The following is a 24,707-nucleotide window of genomic DNA, read 5'->3' as shown; positions in this document are numbered from 1 at the left end:
CATCTTAATTTGAGAATTTTTAAATATTTTGTCTAGAAACAAGACAAAAATGCTACGATAAGCATTCTTTTGCAGAGTAAGAAACTACAGTTTTTTTTAAGTGCATCTTTTATTCCAGTTATTCCAGGTATGTTATCATTCAATCCAGGCATGTTATCATTTTTCCTGTAACAACTTTGATCTTTGTGAATGGAAATACTTTCTGACCTTCACAATAATCAGCTCCATTTGTACGCTTTACAAACCGGACATCATTGCATCATCCACAGTTATCAGATGGCGTAAAGCCACAGGACAAAACAGGAGTCGGTACACACTACGTTTACAAGCAAACATTAGTAACTGGATTAATGGCGCAGTCGAATTGAAAAATCTTCATCGATTGGACTGAAAGGGACGGTAAACCTGACATAAGCTGATCAATAGAACTTAACTTAAGGCCTAGCCATTTTAAACTTTCACATGCACTATGGTGTCACCAGACTCAAGATCTATGTCTCTTCTATGAAACCACATAAAGACAACACCAATTGTCAAAAATGAAAACTAAATTAAAATAATTTTTATTAATTGTCAGATTTTTGTTTAGAATTAGAATCCAAACAAAAATACTTTTAATGCAATGGTTTAACTGCTACAATACAGTGTATAAAATATCAAAATATGAAAACCATAACATGGAGACACGTGCAGGGGTGTGTGTCAGACTCTTCGCTGTCTTTGGTCTCTGAACTTCCAATCAGGATGTGGAGAGAAGGGTGAGGTCTGCTGGCGGGGCATGGATGCATGGGAATGTGAACATTTGTCTCCTCTCACACGAGGAAGGAACACACTCTCTATATCTGGGGTTTGGTCCAGTGCCAGAGCCTCGCTCCCCTGAAGGGCCTCTTATGCATGTGGAATACTCTTATATAATCTGTGCCTTGGGCGCAAATTCTTGTGAAGTTTGTTGTGGTAAACTGTACTTTATGAAACAGATCCTCTTTGCGCTAAAATCTGATTGGATGATTGGATGTCAAATTGCGAATTTATACATACACTGCTAGTTGGTACAGACTAATCAGGGCTGCCACTCCTTTGTATACTTGGCATCTTGTAACTTTATGTAACTTTTGTTTGCTAAAACAAATAAAATTTTAATTAAAAAATAAAAACCATCCCTACAGCTCTTAAATATAAATCATTGTTATATGTTGATCAAACTATATTTCGCAACTATTTGGACACATAGTTTGCCCAAATACACTTTAACAGATTTATTTTAGAGCTGTCGGGATGGATTTTGCAGGGAAATTGCATACATTCACCTGAGAAAAACTAACCGTGGATCATCAAAACACAAACCTTTGTGAATCCAGTTGTAAAAACAAAGAAACCTTTACTTGAAGTATTTCTAATAATAAATGTAATAATTTCCAAATCAGTCTGCACTCCTTAAACCACAATGACTTTGCAAATTTATTAAAAACAAGTTTTGCACATCTACTTTTGGCTATTGTCTGCTATTCTTCTCCTCCCCTCTCAAGCTTTGTCAGGTTGGATGTGGCATGAAAGACCTTTTTCAGGTTTTTCCAGAAAGGTCGATTGAGTTCAAGCCCAAGGACATTCAGTTTTGTCTATAAGCCACTCTTGCTGTGTTCATTGTCCTGCTGGAAGGTGAACCTTTGGCCCAGTCTGAGGTTCTGAATGCTCTGGACTTGGTTTTCATTAAGACTATCTCAGTATTTTGGTGCATTGAGCTTTCCTTCTACTCTGAGTCTCGAGTCTGACTGAGTCCCTCAGTCCCTGTCGCTGAAAAACAGCCCCACAGAATGAGGCTGCTACCACAACACTTTACTTTTGGGATGGTACTCTGCAGGTTATGAGCAGTGCCTGCTTTCCTCCACACATGATGCTTGGAACTGAGGTTCATCAGACCAGAGAATCTTGCTTCTCACAGTCTAAGAGTCACTCTAACCAAGGCCCTTCTCCATCAATTGCTCAGTTTGGCCAAAAGGCCAGCTCCGGGAAGAGTCCTAGTTGTTCCAAGCTTCTTCCATTAAAGGTTAATGGAGGCTTCATGCTTCTGTTAACCTTCATAGCAGCAGAATTGCATCTGAACTCTTCTGCAGATCTGTCTTGACGCAATCCTGTCTCTGAACCCTATAGGTACAGTGGTGTGAAAAAGTGTTGGCCCCCTTAATGATTTTTTTTTTGCATGTTTGTCACACTTTAATGTTTCAGATCATCAAACAAATTTAAATATTAATCAAAGACACAAGTAAACACAACATGCAGTTTTTAAATGAAGTTTTTTTTTATGAAGGAAATCCAAACCCACATGGTCCTGTGTGAAAAAGTGCAGCAGTACAATGATCCAAAACACACCAGCAAATCCACCTCTGAATGGCTGAAGAAAAACAAAATGAAGACTGTGGAGTGGCCTAGTCAAAGTCCTGACCTGAATCCTATTGAGATGCTGTGGCATGACCTTAAAAAGTTGGTTCATGCTCAAAAACCCTCCAATGTAGCTGAACTACAACAATTCTGCCAAGATGAGTGGCCAAAATTCCTGCATAGCGCTGTAACAGACTCATTGCAAGTTATCGCAAACGCTTGATTGCAGTTGTTGCTGTTAAGGGTGGCCCAACCAGTTATTAAGTTTAGGGGGCAAACACTTTTTCACACAGGGCCATGTGGATTTTCCCTTCATAATAAAAAATTTAATTCAAAAACTGCATGTTATGTTTACTTGTGTTATCTTTGATTAATATTTAAATTTGTTTGATGATCTGAAACATTAAAGTGTGACAAATATGCAAAAAAAAAAAAAAAAGAAGAAATCAGGAAGTGGGCCAACACTTTTTCACCCCACTGTAAATCTTTAGACCTCAGGGCTTGATTTGTGCTCTAATATGCATTTTCAGCTGTTAGTCTTTTTATTGAGGGGTGTGTGCTTTTTCCAAATCATACTCAATCAATTGAAATTGCCACAGGTTAACCCCACTCGAAGTGTATTGACATCTACAAGCGATATGAATGCTCTTTTCTAGAGTAAAGAGAAAAAAAATTAACCGGTATAAATACTTTCCAGGCATAAAAGCACCCAGAATACAAGCTCAAACACAATGAATGAAACTCAGCAGCAGTTACAGAAAAATCTATTTCTGCACATGATGTAAACATAGTGCACACTGCCATCATCTGTCTGTACGACAGAATGAACCGTTCATCCTGCAATCTGAATTCATGCTACAATCTAAACCGGAACACAAAAGGACACAGTTGAAATACAATTACAAAAATAAAAATCTACCTGTACAATGAAGAGAGGAAGAGGAACAGAGGAAAAGATGATATTTATATCAGTCTATCAACATAAATATGTATAACATTTAAGAAAAAGGCAGATATCCAAATGCATGGATATAAATATCAGAGCAATAAGGAGCTCATTAGCATTCTTTAAACTTTCTTTGAACTTCCTCAGCTATTTCCACTTGCATCTACATCAAAGCAATAGGTTCCCTGCTTTAAAGGGATGGTTCGGAGTAGAATTGACTTCATTGCTATGCACTCCGAAGCCCATGCAAATACCCCATCCGAAGTTTTTTTTACCTTAGTCGAACATTTATGAAGATATTAAGAGTTTTTCGAATTGCTTGTTAAAGGAGTGAATGGTACATGTGATGTATCTCGTAAATTGCACCACTAAACGTGCAAGTAATCTTACCAAACTTGTACAGTAGTGTAAGTAGGTTATGTACTCACAAAACGCTGCATCAGAACATTTGTAAGTCCACCATGAGTGTTTTAAAAACACGTTTTACCCGAGAACTACTAGTCTCAGAAACTACAAGTCGACGTCGCTTCCCTGGTTTGAAAAAAGCACGTAAAAGTCCTCCTACTACATCTGTGTGCATGTCAACTTGTAGGAGGACTTTTACGTGCTTTTTTCAAACCGGGGAAGTGACGTCGACGTGTCGCCAATTGTAGTTTTTGAGACTAATAGTTCTCGGCTAAAACGTGTTTTTAAAACACTCATGGTGGACTTACAAATGTTCTGATGCAGCGTTTTGTGAGTACATAACCTATTTACACTACTGTACAAGTTTGGTAAGATTACTTGCACGTTTAGTGGTGCAATTTACGAGATACATCACATGTACCATTCACTCCTTTAACAAGCAATTCGAAAAACTCTAATATCTCCATAAATGTTCGACTAAGGTAAAAAAAACTTCGGATGGGGTATTTAGATGGGCTTCGGAGTGCATAGCAATGAAGTCAATTCTACTCCGAACCATCCCTTTAAACCTTTGCTTAGACTAAACAGCCTGGAAGTGTTCAAGGTTCGGTTTAATTTTTGTCCTGTTTAAGCCTAAACTGTATATAAAAAAACACTCTTTTCTGGAAACGTATAAGACATAAACATATGGGACCTAGTGAAGAAATGTAGACCTTGTGGTTATAAAGTGCCAGCGAATCACCTCGGGTGCGAAAAGCACCACGACTACGCTGCACAACACCCTAGAGCCCTCAACATTTGTCCAACGTCTTTCCCAAGTGTGAAGCGAGAAGTGACAAGGATTTCAGTTTCCAGTTGAAAGAACAGTTTATGCTCCGTTTTAGATCAAACAAGATCAATTTCAAGGTTAACAGTGTCATTTCTCTTGAGGTTAGAGTCCACTCTTCTTCTTTTAAGAAGTATACATTTCCCATATTAGGATACAGGGCATCTCCAAGACATCTGTGAATGCTGCATGCTTGGTGCCGTCCTACAGAAACGCAGTTCAGGTTCAGCTCTGGCTCAGCGGTGTCTCAGTGCCTTCTTTAATCTCCACTTTAATTTAAAACACATCTCACTCTTCCTCTCAGCATTTGTCACAGCGCTTGTCCATTTCCTGTCCCACACGTGCCAACAGCGCCGCCCTCATGGCCGAGTCCAGAACGTTCTTTTCCGCCACACGTTCCACAATAACTTCTGGCTTGTCCTCCTGATTGGAAAAAAAAAATTCATTGTTAGTTGTTGCTTTAATACATACATTAGGAAGACAACTGACTATAACAAAAGACTAAGTCAAGGTTATTTATACAGCGCTTTTCACAGAACACAGTGTTTTCCATGAATCCAAGTAGCTTTAAAAAATACTGATGTTAATATTTATAATATCTTAATGTCATATTTTATAGTCGCAGTTAGCAGATTAGATCTGGACGATAAAGTAGTTTACATTTTGCAATCATACAAGCAATCAAGCAGCTGAGATTTGCTATTAATAAGTATATATCACTGTATGTTGTTGGATAAAGTTAGACATACTTTCATAGCCAACTTTATACAAAGAGCTGGGCCATACTTACATTTTATGACAAAAACAACAACATTAAAATCAGACAGTTGAGCTTTGCTATATAGCATATATATTGCTTTATGTAAGTGTACTGTATGTACAATATGCAAATAAAGATTTTAATATATATCCAACTTTACATACAGAGCTGTTTACAGTTTACATATAATCAGTTACGCTGATGAGATTTGCTGTTTATGCTTTACATAAGTATATTAGTATTTTTAAACTTTTTAAATCTTATCTTGTTAGCAAGTCAGCATAAAAAGAAAATTAATTTCTTCTTTTTAAATGAATATTATAGATCGTATTGTAAACATTTCCTCTGTTTCATTTCTTTTTTGACAATGTGGTTTTACACAAATACAGTTAAAAAAAAATACAGCAAAATGTTAATTATTTAATAAGTAGAGTGGTCATACAAAATGCATGTTAGTTTTTATTTAGTACTGACCTGAATAAGATAGTTCACATTAAAGAAATTTACATACTGTAGCCCACAAGAGAAAAACTGTTGAATTTATAAAAATGACCCTGTTCAAAAGTTTACACCCCCCCTGTTTCTTAATACTGTGTTGTTACCTGAATGATCCACAGCTGCTTTTTTGTTTTGTTTAGTGATAGTTGTTCATGAGTCCCTTGTTTGTCCTGAACAGTTAAACTGTCTGCTGTTCTTCAGAAAAATCTGTCAGGTCTCACAAATTCTTTGGTTTTTCAGCATTTTTGTGTATTTGAACCCTTTCCAACAATGACTGTGTGATTTTGAGATCCATCTTTTCACACTGAGGACAACTGAGGGACTCATATTAACTATTACAGAAGATCAAACGCTCATTGATGCTCCAGAAGGAAAAACAAAGCATTAAGAGCCAGGGGTGAAACTTTTTGAATTTGAAGATCAGGGTAAATTTCACTTATTTTGTCTTCTGGGAAACATATTAGTATCTTCTGTAGCTTCTGATGGGCAGTACTACAAAAAAAGAAAAAGATAATGAACCTTCATTCTGTTCAAAAGTTTTCACCCCCCGGCTCTTAATGCATGTTTTCTTCTTCTGGAGCATCAGTGAGTGTTTAAACCTTCTGTAATAGTTGCATATGAGTCTCTCTGTTGTCTTCAGTGTGGAAAGATGGATCTCAGAATCATACAGGTTTCACAAAACCTGTAAGCTAAAAAGTTGTAATTAACCTTTTTTTAAATATAAGTTGTTTTCCACCACAGAAAAAGAATCTACAAACCTTGTGAACAATGAAAGATGTTATTTGCCCGTTGTCAGCTTGGTAATCGAGCCAGAACAGCTCTGTGCCAGTGTTCTCCTGCTCTGTGCCAGAGCTGCTCTCATTCCAGTCCTCTGCTTCCGCATTCACACCAGTTTCAGATCCATCTGAAAAATAAACCAATAATCCCTACATGAGTAAAGTATTCCTACATATACAAAAGTATTTTGTCAATTGGAATTATTTAAAAGACACTTTGCCAACCTGTCTCATAACATTCAAAATTATGTGAAAAACATAGAAAAACATTTTTAACTTTAACTTTTAAATCTACTCTCAAACTAATGGATTGCTTGTAAGTTATGACATTAAATCCAAAATAAAGTGAAAGTCAACATAACCTGGCAGTATTCTGGCTTTAATGGACTTGGTAATGTGGCTAATACTAATACAACACTTCGCCCAGTGATTGTCGATGTCTTGGGAAAGTAAATTACAATTCTGCAATTTTGGATTTCCAAAATGATCAAATCTCCTTTGGTGTGGTAAACAATTTTGGCACTTTGTTGATTCCAGTGGATACAACAAAACCAGTTGAAAACCACTGCGAAATATTAATTTAAACTCTTTCTAGCTATGTAACTTACTCCGGTGGCGTGGGTTATACACCTGACGGTCGGGTCTTCGTGGACGCAGAGGAGTGGTGGTGTGTCTGCGCTTCTGTTTCTCCTTGGCCTGTTTTACCTCTCTGTCATAATCATCCCTGTAGGAAAATCAAATATTAATGTATAATTTACCCTTTGTTCACATTCTACTACATGCATTCTGTCGTCTTAAAAACTGAAAAGGCCTTTTAGTAAAATTGTAAAAATGTCCATCTTTTAGCTTCTTTTTTTAAAAACCAGAAGAATAACTAAATCTCACTGGATTATTACAATGAATGGCAAAATGAATGTTTGGAAATGTAAACAAATATTCCTACTGGGTCATAAGGGTCATTTTTTTAATTACATATATGCTGAATAAATAAGCTTTCCGTTGATGTATGGTTTGTTAGGATATGGCAATATTTGGTTGAAATACAACTATTTGAAAATCTGGAATCTAGGGGTTCAAAAAAAATCTGAATATTAAGAAAATCGCCTTTAAAGTTGTCCAAATGAAGTTCTTAGCAATGCATAATACTAATCAAAAAATTACTTTTGATATATTTATGGTAAGAAATTTATCAAATATCTTCATGGAGCATGATCTTTACTTAATATATCCCAATGATTTTTGACATAGAAAACGATCATTTTGACCCATAAAATGTATTTTTGCTAGAGGTGGGACCAAGTCATTGTTTTGCAAGTCACAAGTAAGTCCTGAGTCTAGATAGACAAGTCCCAAGTCAGGACAGGCAAGTCCAAGTCCAAGTCCTCAACTTCAAGCTTCAAGTCCTAAACAAGTCATTAGTGCTGTTTGGCCAAATTAGTCTCTGTATTAATTACTACAGTAAATGTAAAGTAAATAATAGTCAATAGTAGGTATAATTATAAAAGATATAATAATTAGTGTTGTTTCATTTAGGAATTAATCATAGTCCACTGTTTCATTTGTTAAGAAATCATTGATTTTAATGAATCAGTTGAGTCAAATATTGCCAATACGTAATACAGACTTTCATTTATCACCACCTACTGAAATAGATAATTACAAAATATTTATGGTACTTGATACATTGATACAGAATGTTAATTGGGCAAAGAGAGAAAAGTAAATATAAAAGTAAATAAACAATGGTTATAATGTATACAAATGTTGAATAAAAATAAGAAACCATCAGTGAGACCATAAAGACTTGAGTCACAAGTCATCAAATTTGGGACTTCGAGTCAAGTCTCGAGTCCATAACTCTGACTTTTGCCTATTGCTACAAATACGATACAACTTCATGTAAGTAGTGAGCTATAAAGTTTTTACATTATAAGCTATCAGAATTTCATCTTAAAGGAGTAGTTCACTTTTAGAACAAAAATTTTGAGATAATGTACTCACCCCCTTGTTATCCAAGATGTTCATGTCTTTCTTTCTTTAGTCGTAAGGAAATTATGTTTTTTAAGTAAAACATCTCAGGATTTCTCTATTTATAATGGACTTTTATGGTGCCCGCCGAGTTTGAACTTCCAAAATACAGCTTCATAGAGCTCTAAACGATCACATCCGAGGAAAGAAGGCTCTTATCTAGCAAAATGATGGGTTATTTTAAAAAAAACAAAAAAACACAAAAAACAATTTATATACTTTTTAACCTTTAATGCTTGGCTTGTCTAGCTTGGCAAGACGAGAGTTTGAGATTAAAAAGTATATACGTTGTAAATGTTTTTAGAAAATAATCGATCGTTTCACTAGATAAGACCATTCTTCCTCAGCTGGGATCATTTAGAGCCCTTTGAAGCTGCATTTTGGAAGTTCAAACTCAGGGGCACCATAGAAGTCCATTATATGGAGAGAAATCCTTATATGTTTTCCTCAAAAAACACCATTTCTTTATGACTGAAGAAAAAAGACACAAACATCTTGGATGACAAGGGGGTGAGTACATTATCTGTTAATTTTTGTTCTGAAAGTGAACTACTCCTTTAAATTTTGGTCATAAAAATGTCAGCAGTTTGGGACTCTAAATAAAACTGAGGTCCAAATTCTAAATTTACCATACTACATAAACCATAAATGATTCATCTAATATACTTTACAATAAGCAAATATGGAAACATTTTTTGTTTTGTTTCAGACTTCCTTGTATATTTTGTCTAAAGGTTCAATAAACTGTTACATTTTTTATTTTATTTTTTTTTCTGGCCAAAATTTCATTTGTCAGACATCACTGAGTTAAAGGTGTAATTCACTTTCAGAACAACAATGTACAGATAATGTACCCCCCCCCCCCCCCCTTGTCATCCAAGATGTTCATGCCTTTCTTTCTTCAGTCGTAAAGAAACTGTTTTTTGAGGAAAACGTTTCTCTCCATATAATGGACTTCTATGGTGCCCCCGAGTTTGAACTTTCAAAAATGCAGTTTAAAGGGATAGTTTACCCAAAAATGAAAATTTGATATTTATCTGCTTACCCCCATATACTGCGCCTGCTTCGGCCATATTACGGCAGCAAACGTCCTTGACTATTACGCCGGAATGGGAGTGTAGTTCCTGATCTTATCAGCCTAGAAAATCGCAGCTTTACATTTTCCGCCGGTATTAGTACACGATATAACTACAGAAGAGTCAAGTTTTAAACAGGACAAATATCGAAATGATAAAAGTGATATCACCAGAACAGGAAAACGGCTTAATGGATTTCAAAACGGTAAAACTCAATTTATTAACTCGGGGGGAGTTGGGGAATGAGCCTACTTCCAAAAAAAGTGGAGTGTTCCTTTAAATGCAGCTTCAAAGAGCTCTAAATGATCCCAGCTGAGGAAGAAGGGTCTTATCTAGTGAAACAATCGGTTATTTCCTAAAAACATTTAAAACTTATATACTTTTTTTGCTGAGCTAGACAAGATGAGCATTTGAGGTTAAAAAGTATATAAATTGTAATTTTAAAAAAATCAGGGGCACCATAGAAGTCCATTATATGGAGAGAAATCCTGGAATGTTTTACTCAAAAAACATAATTTCCTTACAACTTTAGAAAGAAAGACATGAACATCTTGGATGACAAGGGAGTGAGTATATTATCTGTATTTTTTTGTTCTGAAAGTGAACTACTCCTTTAAGATTACGAACTACTTATTTGTAGTTTCAGATAAGACGGACCACTACAACGTACAAAAAAACAAAACAAAAACAACAACAACAACTAGTTACTACTACTATTACTACTACTGCTACTACTGTGTTGACTGTTAGCGTATGAGAGCAAGCAGAAACCTGGCGATCTGATTCCTCCTGATGTGTCTCAGAAACCCGTGGCTCATGTCCAAGCGACCGCCTGGCTTGTATTTGGCATTGTCTCCCTCTCCATCACGTATGATCTCCATAGCTCTGCTCTCTAGAGTCAATTATTCCCTAAATAAATTCATTTTACCACAATGTTAACCTTTCCCTTTACAACATCTCTCCGAAAACTGGGGCCGAAAACAAAAAACGTTGGCCAACAGAAAGCGAACTCCTAGCATTCGGGTTTGTTTTTTTATTTCCACAAACAATTTTATTGAAAATTGTTCGTGAGACAACCCAGCAGTGCGCATTTCTACATTAAAAAGTGAAATACATCGTACACTAGGTCATGGTATAGTCCAAAACGAATGGTACGCGATAAATCCAGTGTTTGTTTTTGTTTCGACCCCGGGTTACTGTGCTCTTGGCCATCCCATTTTAGAGCGGAAGTGATGGCGGGAGGTTTGTAACACACGCAGGGGATATTTGAGAAGCGTTCATTCAACACTGAATTTAGAAATTAACGTGTTATTAGACACAAAATGATCGCTGGCGTGAAACGGGAGAGGGAAGTTGATGAAGATGAAGAGGAAGGTATGTCTGGAGCGTGTATGAGCTTGATAGTTTAGCAGGAGACTAGAGAACACGGTTTAACGTCAATCTGCAGGCCCATGTTTTCAACGCAACGTTAGTTGATAAAATGCATTACTGTTATGCATTTAATAAAAGTGTGTATAAAGCGACTAGGAAATCAGAGAGACTACAAAACTAAATATTTATCCTAAGGAGATGGTTATATGATCTCACTCGTGAGGCACATCTGATAAAAACACAGGTGGTCATGTCTGTTTAATATTTGTTCTGGGTATTATGTGTTTTAGATAAATTTGAAATCTAAATTGTTATTATACATAAATTTTTTGAAATTGAGTATACATATACATCATAAAAACTGAATAGATAAGCTTTCTATTGATGTATGGTTTGTTAGGATCGGACAATATTTCTTCGAGATGCAAATATTTGAAAATCTAGAATCTGAGGGTGTAAAAAAAATCCAAATATTGAGAAAATCGCCTTTAAAGTTGTCCAAATGAAGTTCTTAGCAATGCATATTATTAATCAAAAATTAAGTTTTGATATATTTAAAGTAAAAAAATTACAGAATGTCTTCATGGAACACGAGCTTTACGTAATATCCTAATGATTTTTGGCATAAAATAAAAATCAATAATTTTGACACATGCAGTGTATTTTTGGCTATTGCTACAAAAGTACCCATGTTACTTAAGACTGGTTTTGTGGTCCAGGGTCACATGTACTATTATTATAATTATGAAATATTATGGTGTTAACTGGTTGTAATACATTTCACCAAAAAAAAAAAAAAATTTCAAAGCAATATTTTATTACCATAAAATTGACTTTACAAAATAAACGAAACAAAAATAAATATGAGAAGAACAAATGATAAAACTTTTAACAAATATTTAAATTTTTTTATTGTTTTGAATTTTTTAACTTCATACAGTATACAATTTTTTAAGGCTTTTTTTGTGGTGTAATTGCGGGCTATTTTTGGATGCTTCTTTAAAATGGGAAGCTTTTCTGAGGACAGACAAAAACAAATAACTTAGATGATTTACGATGCTTTTGGGTAACGTGTTCCTGGAAAAAGGGGATGTCTGATCACCCTAGTATGTTGCTATCCCATTTCAGAGTTCTTATAGAACTTCTTATGGAATGGAAAATAGATCTTTATTAACTTTAGAACTGATAACATAGAATTCAACATGGTTTTCATATGTGGTCTTTGGTTGATTTCAGAGGTGCGTGTGAAAGTCGGCCGCTCTCATGGTGTTGAAGACCGAAGAAGCCGCCACTGTCCATATCTGGACACGATCAACAGGTAAATTAATGACCATGAGTGTCTTTATTGTAACCCAACATTGCTCTTTTGCTGAAATACTTCTTTTTTTTCTTTAGGAGTGTTTTGGATTTTGACTTTGAGAAGCTTTGTTCAATCTCTCTCTCACACATTAACGTCTATGCCTGTCTGATCTGCGGGAAATATTTCCAAGGTAAGTGTCACAGATAATCTTATTTTTATGTTTTGTTATGTCAAATTATTAGGGATGCACGATATTTATCGGACAGATAAAGGATGAATGGATTTTCAGCATTAAAAATTGCTTGCAGTAGCTCTGTTATTAAATTTATTTAAAAATGGTTATTCCTGTACAGCTATGATGAGCTGTTTCTCCACCTTGGCAGTGCTTTCAATGTTATTAAGGGAACGGGTGAAGCTGATTGGTTGGTTCATGTCACATGACCTGCATTTTGAAAAGTTGATGTTTTTATCTCGATTCTGATGTTTTATTCCCCGCCTTGTACCATTTGGTTGCTGCACACATTCATAATATGATCAATAAGAAGCTTTAACGGACATCTGGACATCTGACGTTACTCCATGATGCACTTTTCATTTTTTCCAGGTTGACTAATGTCAAAGCATTTTATTTATTTAGAATTGTGGTGCCTTACACAAAAAATAAAAACATTTTTGAAGAGTCAGGACTGATGTTTGCTATGATTGTTAGACCCAGATATATACAGTAATATACATTTCATTAGTTTATCTCAGATTTTGTATTCTCCTGTGTGCACAAAATTATCATATATAAATATGAACGTATCGGTATCAGCCACAAGAAGGACTTAATTATCGGCTATCGGTATCGGTAAAAAATGTTCATATCGTGCATCCCTACAAATTATGTTTACAAAATGTCATTTTTAGGCACACTACTCAATTGTTGTTTTCTTTCTGTCAGGTCGAGGTCAGAAGTCTCATGCGTACATCCACAGCGTTCAGTTCACACACCATGTTTTCCTGAATCTCCACACGTTAAAGTTTTACTGCCTGCCAGACAATTATGAGATCATTGATTCCTCATTAGAGGACATTACGGTGAGTACAGTCAAACTGTCTCATTACTGTGAAAAATGCGATGAAATTGTAGTTTTTGTCTACGTAAATTATGTCCTAGAGGTTATGGGTTCCTTCAGGGTTGGGAAAAGTATGGAAAAAAGAACGCAGAGTATGGAAAGGTATTTGTATTTCCAGGCTTTTGCCCCCATTTAGTTTTTTATAATAGGAAATTAAGAATTTAATGAGAATACATTTATTGTATGAGAAGTGAGGTTTCATGGCAGCTGTTTAGTGATGGTCAAATACGACTGAATGAATTCAAGGTGCACTTTTTCATTATGCAAAAAACAGGTTATAAGCATTTTGGGCTTCTTCTCACTATATTCTCAGCACCGTATTACATAACCTCAAGGACCTTAGCAAAAATAAAAAATATACAGATTTTTATGTGTGCACAAGAAACCATTAAACTTAGCATATAGGACAATGCACACCGATCCACCTATTGTGACATCAGACCGTTATGCTTTGTGGTTTCTTGGCCGTCACAGACAAGCATTAAAGAGACCTAAGGTCTTAAAAAAATAGCATACTGCCCTCATGAAAGACAGATTTTAAACACTTTTTTTTTTTTATATAAACCCTTGAACTTGGCCAATTTTATGCCATCAGCCCATTTCATGTTATGGTTTCTTCGCTGTCACAGAGGATGTGTTAAATTGAACATTAGGCCTTGATATTAGTGATACTACCAGAAGAAAAGCTTAATTTTGAGCAAGTAGATTTTTGTTAATTCATGTGCATCCATGCTCTTGTTTTATTCATAGTAAGATGGCAGTGATGCACAGGAAATAGGTTATATAAAACTAGAAATTGCAACTCGTAAGCATGCATAAAATACCATGCACATGTGAATAGTTTCTTGAGGGCATAGTGGAGTTTCTTGTGTGTTTGTAAAAGTCTGTATTTTTATTATATATATGTTGTCACTTTGGGAAAATCAATGAAAACATCTTAAGAAAATACAAATATTTACAGATGACTGTAATATGTACCAAATATAAAGCTGAAAATAATGCTCGTTGAGCCATTTGAGTCTGGAAAAGTATGAAATTTTGAAATTGAAAATATGTAGGAACCCTGTTATGTTCAGAAGAACACCCCTGATTAAAGACTAACATCTCTGATTGAGTTCTGCTTGATTTCTTTATTGCAGTATGTGCTGAAACCCACATTCACCAAACAGCACATCGCTGGTTTGGACAAGCATGGAAAGCTGTACAGAGCCTACGACGGCACAACCTATCTACCTGGAATTGTGGGTCTCAATAATATCAAGGCTAATGACTACGCTAACGTGGTTCTGCAGGTGAGATAAGCAACTAGTTATGTAATTTATTTTACTTCTCTCACAGTTTAAATGCACATAAATGGCTTTAAGTGAGCCATCTGTGGGTTGATTTTTATTCTGGTTGCACTGTATGTCTTTGTGTATTTGTTATAGTTTAATTATACATTTGAATACTAAGTATTTAGAATGAGGTTTAGGATGAGAGTTTGTTTTGAGGTTAGTTGCATGTAATTACACAGATTTTTGTAATGATTTTTGTAATGCTACCTTTAGTTTTACTTTATGTTCTCTGAAAAACCCAACCATGAATGTGTTTTGCATAAAAAAAAAACTTTAACGTCAGGCTTCGATCCTTGGTTTGTTCTAGTGTCTTTACATACTGTTTATGTTCACTCAAAAAAATATCTAAGACTAAAATTCTAAAAATGGATTACGCAGTTTTAACAAACTAATAAACTTAATGTCATGCATACTTGTCAGCATGGGCGACATTAGGGGGGGGGGGGGCAAGGGGGGGCAGTTGCCCCCCCTGTGGTTAGTCATGGAATCCTCGACAGCCCCGCTGCAACTGCTTTAGCCAAGCTTAGGCTCGGTTGTACTTGGGAACTAGACGGTGCTATATAACCCTCAAACGAAAGCAAAGCAATTGAAGATCTGGCAAACTATCCAACGTGTTTTTGCAGCGTTGAGCAATGTAGCCAATCACAGACATATCTGTTGTTTCCGAACAATTAGAAACACTTGTCAGAATTCACTCACTGCTGAAAGCGCCTGATCGGTTTTTATTAAGTGCCGTTTTGTGCGCTCGTGAATCATCTTATGAGTGTACACGCGATGTAAATAAAATATTAATTGTGTAGTTTAGAGAGCTTTATTAATTATAACGGAATTTTGTGAGATCTCTATGAATTTTTAGTGATAATAAGGGGAGCGTGCTTTGCACTTTCCATGCTATAATCCATTTAGAATTTGTATGAAACTTTCGTTTTTCGGCACATGTAAGCTGATGTGTTTTGGGAGTGACATTTGCATATTTACGCTGGGTTTATTCTCGAAATAACGGTGAAGCAATAGACGGGATAAAAATATATTTTCCCCTTCTCCCAAAACAACTTACTGTTTCAGCTATAAAATAGTTCAGTTTTGTATGTAATGGTAAAATGTTTATATTTAGTTTCGTTTTTTATTTAGCTAATTTAGAAAAACGCTTGGAGCATTTTTTATTCGTTAAAAATATATATATTTACCGAACAGCGCCCAGCGGAAGACTGATCATAGTCTGTTTGATCAGTTTGCCTTCTCAAATCATCACGACTTGCCTAAAATGAAATCTATAGATATAAAACAGTTCAAGTATAAAACAATGGTAGTTTAAACGTTACAGATACATGTGAGCTATATGCGCATAGTTTGTGCAGAAAGTGGAAGCTAAAGCTTGCAGGACATCGAGGCACCAGCGCAATCACTTGCATTTTTTTCATTGGAAGCAATTTAAAATTATCCGTCATTTTTGCTCACAAAGTACGAGTAATACATCGAAAAAAACGTTACAGCATTTTTATAAAATAAAGAAAACAAAAATTATGTGCTTTCTGCCGTCTGGTTCTTGAACAGGAGTGCTTAACAAAATGAAGCGAAATGCATGCCTCACAGACATAATAAATACATTTATAGAAAGCTTTAAATTATTACTTAACGAAATAAAACAAATCAAAAGCACAAACTCTTTCATGTAATCCGTAAAGATGAATTTCTCTCTGAAGGCACGTCCAAAAAGGAGATTGCGACACTGACTCAGAATACACAAATTAATTAATAAATAATTCATTTATGTCCTTACTCTTTCCTCGACACATTCATTGTTATTTATTTTTGCCGGTGCTTGGGGTGAGTTTTAGCCTATTGTGTGCGCTTGAACGCGGATTCAGCTGCGCTAAAGCACACTAAACGGTGTCTGAGTCGGTCTCAAAAGTGAAAGCGAAAGTGAAGTTTCGTGTTGTTTCCACCAGCGCGGCTTTTTTTTTTCTTCACCATAATTGATGGATGTCTAAATTATGAAAATAAGGAGAAGCCTAAAACAGGCCCGATGCCGGCCCGGGTCTGAACTATGACGTGAAAATTGGCCCGAAGCCGTAGCCCTGGGGTGTAAAAAAAAGTCAGGGCCCATCGGCCCGGGCTGAAGTGCAGCGCTTTAATTGACTGCTTTGATGTGCTGCAATACCGTAGGGCACTGTTTTAATGCTTACATCTGATTTTTTTTCTTGCCCCCCCTGACTCAAGAGTCAAATGTCGCCCATGCTTGTCAGTCATGCATAAATGAAACGGGTAAGATTTCTGCACTCCTAAAAGTCATGGTATAGTTTCTTGATGACAATTTGCTAAATCCATTTAATCTATTGCTTAAAATGAGCATAAATCTGTTCATTGTGAAACCAATTGCATATATTATCCCAAAATATTAACGGGGTTAATATGTGACCCTGGACCACAAAACCAGTCTTAAGTCGCTGGGGTTTGTTTGTAGCTATAGCCAAAAATACATTGTATGGGTTAAAATTATTGATTTTTTTTATGCCAAAAATCATTTGGACATTAAGTAAAGATCATGTTCCATGAAGATTTTTTTTGTAAAATTCCTACTATAAATATATCAAAATGTAATTTTTGATTAGTAATATGCATTAAGAACTTAATTTGGACAACTTTAAAGGTGATTTTCTCAGTATTTTGATTTTTTTGCACCCTCAGATTCCAGATTTTCAAATAGATGTATCTCAGCCAAATATTGTCCTATCCTAACAAACCATACATCAATAGAAAGCTTATTTATTGAGCTTTCATATGATGTATACATCTCAGTTTTGTAAAATTTAACCTTATGACTGGTTTTGTGGTCCAGGGTCACATATATGTTTAAAATGGGGAACAAATAATATGAAGTTAGTTAGTATTTGAAGATTGAGATTGGATTTATTAGTGGTAAAACATAAAACTGATATATTGTGTATTCAAAACCATTCTTTTTATTAGTACTTCTACAGAAATCATTAAAGCAAACTTGTTTTATTTATGCATGACTAACAAATATACATTACTTTAAGTTTACAGGGTTCCCAAGGAACATGGAATTTTAAAAGGTCTATTCCAATCCAGACATTAAATGTCCAGGGAATTTTCTTTTCTTTTGTCCAAGTCATAGAATATCAGTAATTTCATTCTTTGCTTTAAATTTTAGATTCCATTCATCAAAATGTATTTGCATTTTTCTATACTGTTCTTTTTTTCCATTGCATTGTTTTTTCACAAGTCTTGCCTATTGTTATGGTTAGGCTATTTTTCAGCATCATTTTATTCCCTTCCCGCACATCAACTGACTGACAGGCTGTACCTGTTAACTAAGGCAAACATGCCAGGAAAATGTAAATTTCAAGAGCTTTGGCTACAAAATGACCACTTTTGTAGATGATAGAAAAGCAAAAACTAAATGTGAAGGAAAAAAAGACAGAATGACAAACTTAGGGCTGGGCGATTAATAGAAAAGTAATCGAAATCAACATTCAGAACCTATAATCGATCAAAATTTTCCAGGTCGATTATTTCAATTACTTTCCCTTTAAAAACACTACCGCGTATGGAGTCACGTGACCCTGCTCCGTTACGTTATTCCGCCGACATGTCGATGGAGAGCTTAAACAGTATTTATACAGTAAAAAGTGTTTACAGGATATACAAGAGTAATTTTATTTAGAGATACTGCTTATTTTTCTACTTTTAATATGAAAAACATTGAAAATTATTTATTTTGTTTCCAAAAGTGCAAGTTATTTATTTTCACTAATTTAAGAAAAATGTGACTTTTCGTTTTAAGCAGTGTGTGCTTTAATTTCAGTTGTTAAACACTGATGTTCAATAAATAATCATAGATAGTGGATAGTGTGTGCACCCTTCATTCAAAAATCTCTCACTACTAGAAAACTACTAAAAACTAGTCAGTGAATTATGAGGGCAAAAAAATAAATATTATTTAAATATTATATAAATATAATTAAATATAATTTTATTAATAAATAAAATAACCGTTCATTAATCGTAATCGGGTTAAAATGTTCAATTAATCGAGATTTTGATTTTAGGCCAAATCGCCCAGCCCTACTTCAGAATGTTTAACCCCTGAAAGCATAAAAAACATAAATTAATTTCTGTAGAAATAAAGAAATATCAAAGTGCATTTAACGGGTAAAAGCAAAAAAAAAAAAAGTGTGTTTTATACTAAAAATAAAGGTTGCAAATGGATGGATCCGTTCATTATAGGTCATGGAAATTCAGCTTTTTAGTTAGTGAAAGTCAGGAAAAAGTCCGAAAATTTTATATTTGGCTTAGAGTGGCAACCCTGAGTTGAAAACTCAGTAAAACTGTGAAATCCAATTGGTTGAACATTTGAAATGCAATTCAAATAAATTCAAATGAATCTTAAATTTAGGCATAAACATTGTTTTAAGTGTACTATCTGACCCCTTTTTTCTTTTCTCCTAAGGCGCTGTCAAATGCGCCGCCTCTGCGAAACTACTTCCTGGAGGAGGACAACTATCGCAGAATCCGCCGGCCACCGGGTGACATTATGTTTCTGTTGGTGCAGCGCTTTGGGGAGCTCATGCGCAAGCTCTGGAACCCACGTAACTTCAAAGCCCATGTGTCGCCGCATGAAATGTTGCAGGCGGTGGTGTTATGCAGTAAAAAGACCTTTCAGATCACTAAACAAGGTAAAACAGAATGCACATAATTATTAGCTGGTTGTTGTCAAAAGATGGCGCTGTTGCGTGTTTATTGCAGAAAATGGTGTAGTACAAATGGTGTGGTAGGATGCAAACCTAATGTTGTGCTCTTTGTCCTCCAGGGGACGCTGTTGACTTTCTGTCCTGGTTTATGAATGCATTGCATGGTGCTCTTGGTGGGACAAAGAAGAAATCATGTGAGTTTTTATTTTGAGTTCTTAGTATGTTTTGATTTTTAAGTGGTGTTTGTTTGTGTGCTAGTTCTCCTTCTCAGATGTAATGTTCATAAGTAGGGCTGCCACTAACAACTAAATTGATATTGATTAATCTATCAACTCATTTATCAAATAATCTAAATGACTAATTTCCCACAATTGTTTTTTTGTTTGTTTTTTATCTTAATAAAATTAATTAATGGAACCATTAAAATGAAACCGAGAAAATTCTTGGAAAATAATTTGGTAAAAGTAAAACGGTAAAACTCAATTAATTAGACAGCTTTTTGATTTAAAATTTTTTTTTAGCCATTAAAACGGAGTATAGAAAAATCAAAATGGATTTCATTGGGCCCTAAAATTATTATAATAAGGCTTTTTTGTGGTAATAAAAATGAAGATGAAAATGAATTTCTTAAAATGCATACGTATATGTGACCCTGGACCACAAAACCAGTCTTAAGTCGCTGGGGTATATTTGTAGCAATAGTCAAAAATACATTGCATGGGTCAAAATTTTTGATTTTTCTTTTATGCCAAAAATCATTAAGAAATTAAGTAAAGTTCCATGAAGATTTTTTGTAAAATTCCTACTGTAAACATATCAAAATGTAATTTTTGATTAGTAATATGCATTAAGAACCTAATTTGGACAACTTTAAAGGTGATTTTCTCAGTCTTTTAGATTTTTTTGCATCCTCAGATTTCTGATTTCAAATAGATGTATCTCAGCCAAATATTGTCCTATCCTAACAAACCATACATCAATAGAAAGCGTATTTATTGAGCTTTCATATGATGTATAAATCTCAGTTTTGTCAAATTTAACCTTATGACTGGTTTTGTGGTCCAGGGTCACATATATAATAGCACTGATGCAATAATAATTAGTTAAAAAAACAAAAACAAAAAAAAAACACGAAATCATATGGGTTTATTGCACAAAACTGTTGAAATGCTCAATGTATTATAAACAATAGAGCATGTACATTACGCGTTACAATGTAACGATTGCTTTTACACTTCACTGTCTGATCTAATCCTTGTTTAATATTGCATAAACAACATTTAATTAAAATGTCCACTTAATCTTTAGTATTTGGCCATATCTTTACCACAGAATGCTATAGCCGCAATAATTTAATGAATATGTGGCAAAAATGAAATCAAGGATTTTTAAAAATCAAATAGTCGATTAGAATAAATGAATCGCGACAGCACTATAGAGTAAAATCTGTTTACTCTGTTTTTGTCTTTTGCAGCCATCGTCACCAAGGTGTTTCAGGGGTCCATGCGAATCTTCTCAAAGAAGCTTCCCCATCCAGATTTGGTAGGTGTCTGCTGGACAGTTTCTTGCATCAATAACTGCCTGATTTGTCCATGCTAAACAGTTTCGAGAGCCTTTCTACATTATTTTTTGGGGGATTGTTGTGAATATTTGCAATGTAAGATTCGAGAAATGCTTTATTTGAACAGTCTCATAGGTTTCCGTGCTTGTTTCTCACAGCCTCCAGAAGAGAAGGAAGCGCTGCTGCTTAAGGACGAGTACCAGGAGGAGATGTCTGAGTCCACCTTCCTGTACCTGACGCTGGATCTGCCCACCGCACCCCTCTACAAAGACGAGAAGGAGCAGCTCATCATTCCTCAGGTTCCTCTCTTCAACATCCTAGCCAAGTTCAACGGAAACAATGAGAAGGTGTGTATTCACTCATTCACTTTTTTCTTTCTTTCTTTAAATTCAGAATTCTTTTTTTGTTTGCTTTTTTAGTATCTTGAGAAAATGACCATCAAACATAAGTCTGTTAATACAAATATTGTTTTTCCTTTTTGTTTTGTTTGCTTTCAGTTACTTTTAAAGCTGTATTTGTAGTATGAAATCTTTCAAAATAAGAGGATCATACAATAACAGATGTTTACATTTAGTCCGAAAAATCCTTCAGGTCCCACAAATTCTTTGGTTTTCCAGCATTTTTGTGTATTTGAACCCTTTCCAACAATGACTGTTTGATTTTGAGATCCATCTTTTCACACTGAGGACAACTGAGGGACTCATAAGCAACGGTTCAAACACTCACTGATGCTCCAGAAGGAAACACGATGCATTAAGGGGGTAAAAAGTTTTTTAATTTGAAGATCAAGGTAAATTTAACTTTTTTTGTCTTCTGGGAAACATGCAAGTGTCTCCTGTATTTCTGAAAGGCAGTACTAAATGAAAAAAAAAAGATATTTAGGCAAAATAAGAAAAATGACACATCTTTATTTTGTTCAAAAGTTTTCACCCCCAGGCTCTTAATGCACGTTTTTTCCTTCTGAAGCATCAGTGAGGGTTTGAACCTTCTGTAATAGTTGCATATGAGTCCCTCAGTTGTCCTCAGTGTGAAAAGATGGATCTCAAAATCATACAGTCATTGCTGGAAAGGGTTCAAGAACACAAAATGCAGAAAAAACACAGAATTTGTGGGACCTGAATGATTTTTCTGAAGAACAGCAGGCAGTTTAACTGTTCAGGACAAACACGGGATTCATGAACAACTATCACTAAACAAAAAACACAGCTGTGGATGTACACTTTTGAACAGGGTTGTTTTTAGTAATTCAACTGTTTTCTTTGGTGGACTATATGTTTACGTCTTTTACGTGAAACATCTTATTCAGGTCAGTACTAAATAATAAATAACAGTCATTTTGTCTGATCCCTCTTATTTTGGTAAAATAATGAACATTTTGCAGATTCTGCAAGGTGTATGTAAACTTTTGACCTCAACTGTGTTTTGCATTTTTTTCACTGAATTATTTTGCAAGGAAAATATAATGTCATCTTTGGAGTACAGTATGAATAGAATTCCATCCAGAGTTGCACCTGTGCGTTTTTGTGGATACAGAAAGGCATGCTTTTGTCATGTAGAATGTTATATTTATTTTAATTATTATTATTATTACTTCATAAATGATTAACTTTTTCATCACAGGAGTACAAAACATACAAAGAGAACTTTCTGAAAAGGTTCCAGCTTACCAAACTTCCTCCGTACCTCATCTTCTGCATCAAACGATTCACCAAAAACAACTTCTTTGTGGAAAAGAACCCAACTATCGTCAACTTTCCCATCACGTATGTGACCACCAGTGTTCCGGATAACCTCGTTTGTACTCTTTTAGACTTTTATATTCTCTGTAAATGTATGTTGAAATGTTCTTGCACAATAGGAATGTTGATTTGCGTGAATACCTGACAGAAGAGGCGCAGGCTACAGAGAAGATCACCACCTATGATCTGGTGGCCAATGTAGTTCATGATGGAAAACCCACCGAGGGATCCTACAGAATTCATGTTCTGCATCATGTGAGTGTGTCGCCTGCACTTCAGTCTATTCAGAGGATGCCGGCACTGTTATTGGTGTGGTTTATATAATCTGGGTGGTTTGTGTTGTTTGATAGGGTACAGGAAAGTGGTACGAGCTTCAGGACCTGCAGGTGATTGACATCCTTCCACAGATGATCACGCTCTCAGAAGCCTACATACAGGTTTGCTGCTCATTACTTAAAACATGGCTGAGCATAATGGACATCACATGTTTTGTTGACAAAATTACACCGTTTTGGTATTTTGGTCATGCACCAGCAATAAGACCCATGATTCACAGTTTAAATCCCCGACACACTCCTGTTACAGAGAAAATCCCAATGAAATATTGGCTTCTGAATTAAACATCCTTTTTCTTGTTATTGTTAGCACTGCTTGCTTAACAGGAGTGTTGGTTCCCTGTTTCATATTTACTCTAGAAACTATAACACATCCTTTTCAACATAATTTAGGTTTTAAAATGTTTTTAATGCATTTTGATGCAATATTCTAATACTGTTCAAATACACAAAAATGCTGAAAAACCAAAGAATTTGTGGGACCTGAAGGATTCTGAAAAACAGCAGGCAGTTTAAACTGTTCAAGACAAACAAGGAACACATGAACTATCACTGAACAAAAAAAAAAAATTGTGGACTATATGTGAACATATATTTTGTGAAATATCTTATTCAGGTCAGTGTTTGATCCCTCTTATTTTGGTAAAATAATTAACATTTTGCAGATTCTGCAAGGTGTATGTAAACTTTTGACCTCAATTGTACATAAAAAAAAATGAAATTAAATAATTAAAAATAATAAAGAAGGATTCATAAATTCAAATATTTGCCATATTCTGATCATATTATTCTGATTAAAGGTGAAGAAACATTAAATGGAAAGTAGTACACACAAGCTGTATTGAAGTCAATTCTAGTACTGTTGTGAGCCTAATTTTAAATTATACAGCATTACATATGATGCTGTAGTCATTGTCATTCAAAAAGATAGCGTTTCAACAGCTAATGAAGATAAATTTGTGACTTTAAGACCAATTGTTTTTGCAGTTTAAGTTTTGTATTATTACATTATTAAACTTGATGAAATTAGAAGTAGCCTAATAAAATATAAATATAAATTTTCTTATATATTTTGTTTTACTTTTAGGTTTAACTGTAATATTGTTTTGCAGTTTTCAATTAAAAACAACAACTGTTTTTTGCATAAGGATGTTTAGATATTTATATTGGAAAACGAGACAAAAACACATGAGTAGGATGTTTTTTTTTTTTTTTTAAAGTGTATGCAATATTTAATGTCATCTCTTGTTGAATTCACCCGATTCTTTTCTTTTGCAGATTTGGAAAAGACAGGATAACGACGATGGAGCAGAAAGCCATACAGGGGCGTAGGAAGCCCAAAAACAAGCTTTGGTGAGATGTAAATGAAACAAGTTATAGTTAAATTCTTAAAGCCACATTAAGGCTTTAAGACTGCAGAGACTGAGTTACATTGAAAGAAGACATTAAACTAAAACCCTCATGTGTTTTAATTCATGTAACTGGTGATTAGAAATCTTTTATAATTATTTCAGTTTGGTTGTGTTCATTTGCCTATGAAGTT

At 34.9% G+C, this 24,707-nt stretch overlaps 2 protein-coding genes across 2 annotated transcripts; one reads left to right on the top strand and one right to left on the bottom strand.

The window, feature by feature from the left end:
- Positions 1-4,096: 4,096 nt before the first annotated feature.
- c5h2orf68 (chromosome 5 C2orf68 homolog) lies at positions 4,097-10,651 on the bottom strand. The gene is made up of 4 exons (XM_073841357.1): positions 10,463-10,651; positions 7,196-7,311; positions 6,570-6,715; positions 4,097-4,976 (listed from the first exon to the last, which is right to left on the bottom strand). The coding sequence occupies exons 1-4, from the start codon at positions 10,570-10,572 to the stop codon at positions 4,854-4,856; spliced, it is 495 nt and encodes a 164-aa protein (XP_073697458.1). The 5' UTR covers positions 10,573-10,651; the 3' UTR covers positions 4,097-4,853.
- Positions 10,652-10,929: 278 nt separating this feature from the next.
- On the top strand, positions 10,930-24,659 carry usp39 (ubiquitin specific peptidase 39). The gene is made up of 13 exons (XM_073839437.1): positions 10,930-11,065; positions 12,299-12,380; positions 12,458-12,552; positions 13,306-13,442; positions 14,620-14,772; positions 19,289-19,514; positions 19,649-19,723; positions 21,004-21,071; positions 21,249-21,437; positions 22,711-22,853; positions 22,949-23,084; positions 23,180-23,266; positions 24,443-24,659. Exons 1-13 carry the CDS (start codon positions 11,014-11,016, stop codon positions 24,494-24,496), a joined length of 1,497 nt encoding a protein of 498 aa, XP_073695538.1. The 5' UTR covers positions 10,930-11,013; the 3' UTR covers positions 24,497-24,659.
- The last annotated feature ends 48 nt before the right edge of the window (positions 24,660-24,707 follow it).

Source organism: Garra rufa, chromosome 5, assembly GCF_049309525.1.
Source record: "Garra rufa chromosome 5, GarRuf1.0, whole genome shotgun sequence".
Lineage (NCBI taxonomy): Eukaryota > Metazoa > Chordata > Actinopteri > Cypriniformes > Cyprinidae > Garra > Garra rufa.
The sequence above is the reverse complement of the archived record's forward strand: the minus strand, read 5'-3'. Positions and strand labels throughout refer to the sequence as shown.

Excerpts from the sequence above, each read along its gene's own strand:
- c5h2orf68 (XM_073841357.1), bottom strand. The coding sequence starts at position 10,572 with ATGGAGATCATACGTGATGGAGAGGGAGACAATGCCAAATACAAGCCA. Across the intron at positions 7,312-10,462 it reads AGGAGGAATCAGATCGCCAG|GGATGATTATGACAGAGAGG; the intron begins GTTTCTGCTTGC and ends ATTTTCCTACAG. Across the intron at positions 4,977-6,569 it reads CATCTTTCATTGTTCACAAG|GAGGACAAGCCAGAAGTTAT; the intron begins GTTTGTAGATTC and ends TTTTCCAATCAG.
- usp39 (XM_073839437.1), top strand. The coding sequence starts at position 11,014 with ATGATCGCTGGCGTGAAACGGGAGAGGGAAGTTGATGAAGATGAAGAG. Across the intron at positions 19,724-21,003 it reads TGGGACAAAGAAGAAATCAT|CCATCGTCACCAAGGTGTTT; the intron begins GTGAGTTTTTAT and ends TGTCTTTTGCAG. Across the intron at positions 23,085-23,179 it reads GAATTCATGTTCTGCATCAT|GGTACAGGAAAGTGGTACGA; the intron begins GTGAGTGTGTCG and ends GTTGTTTGATAG.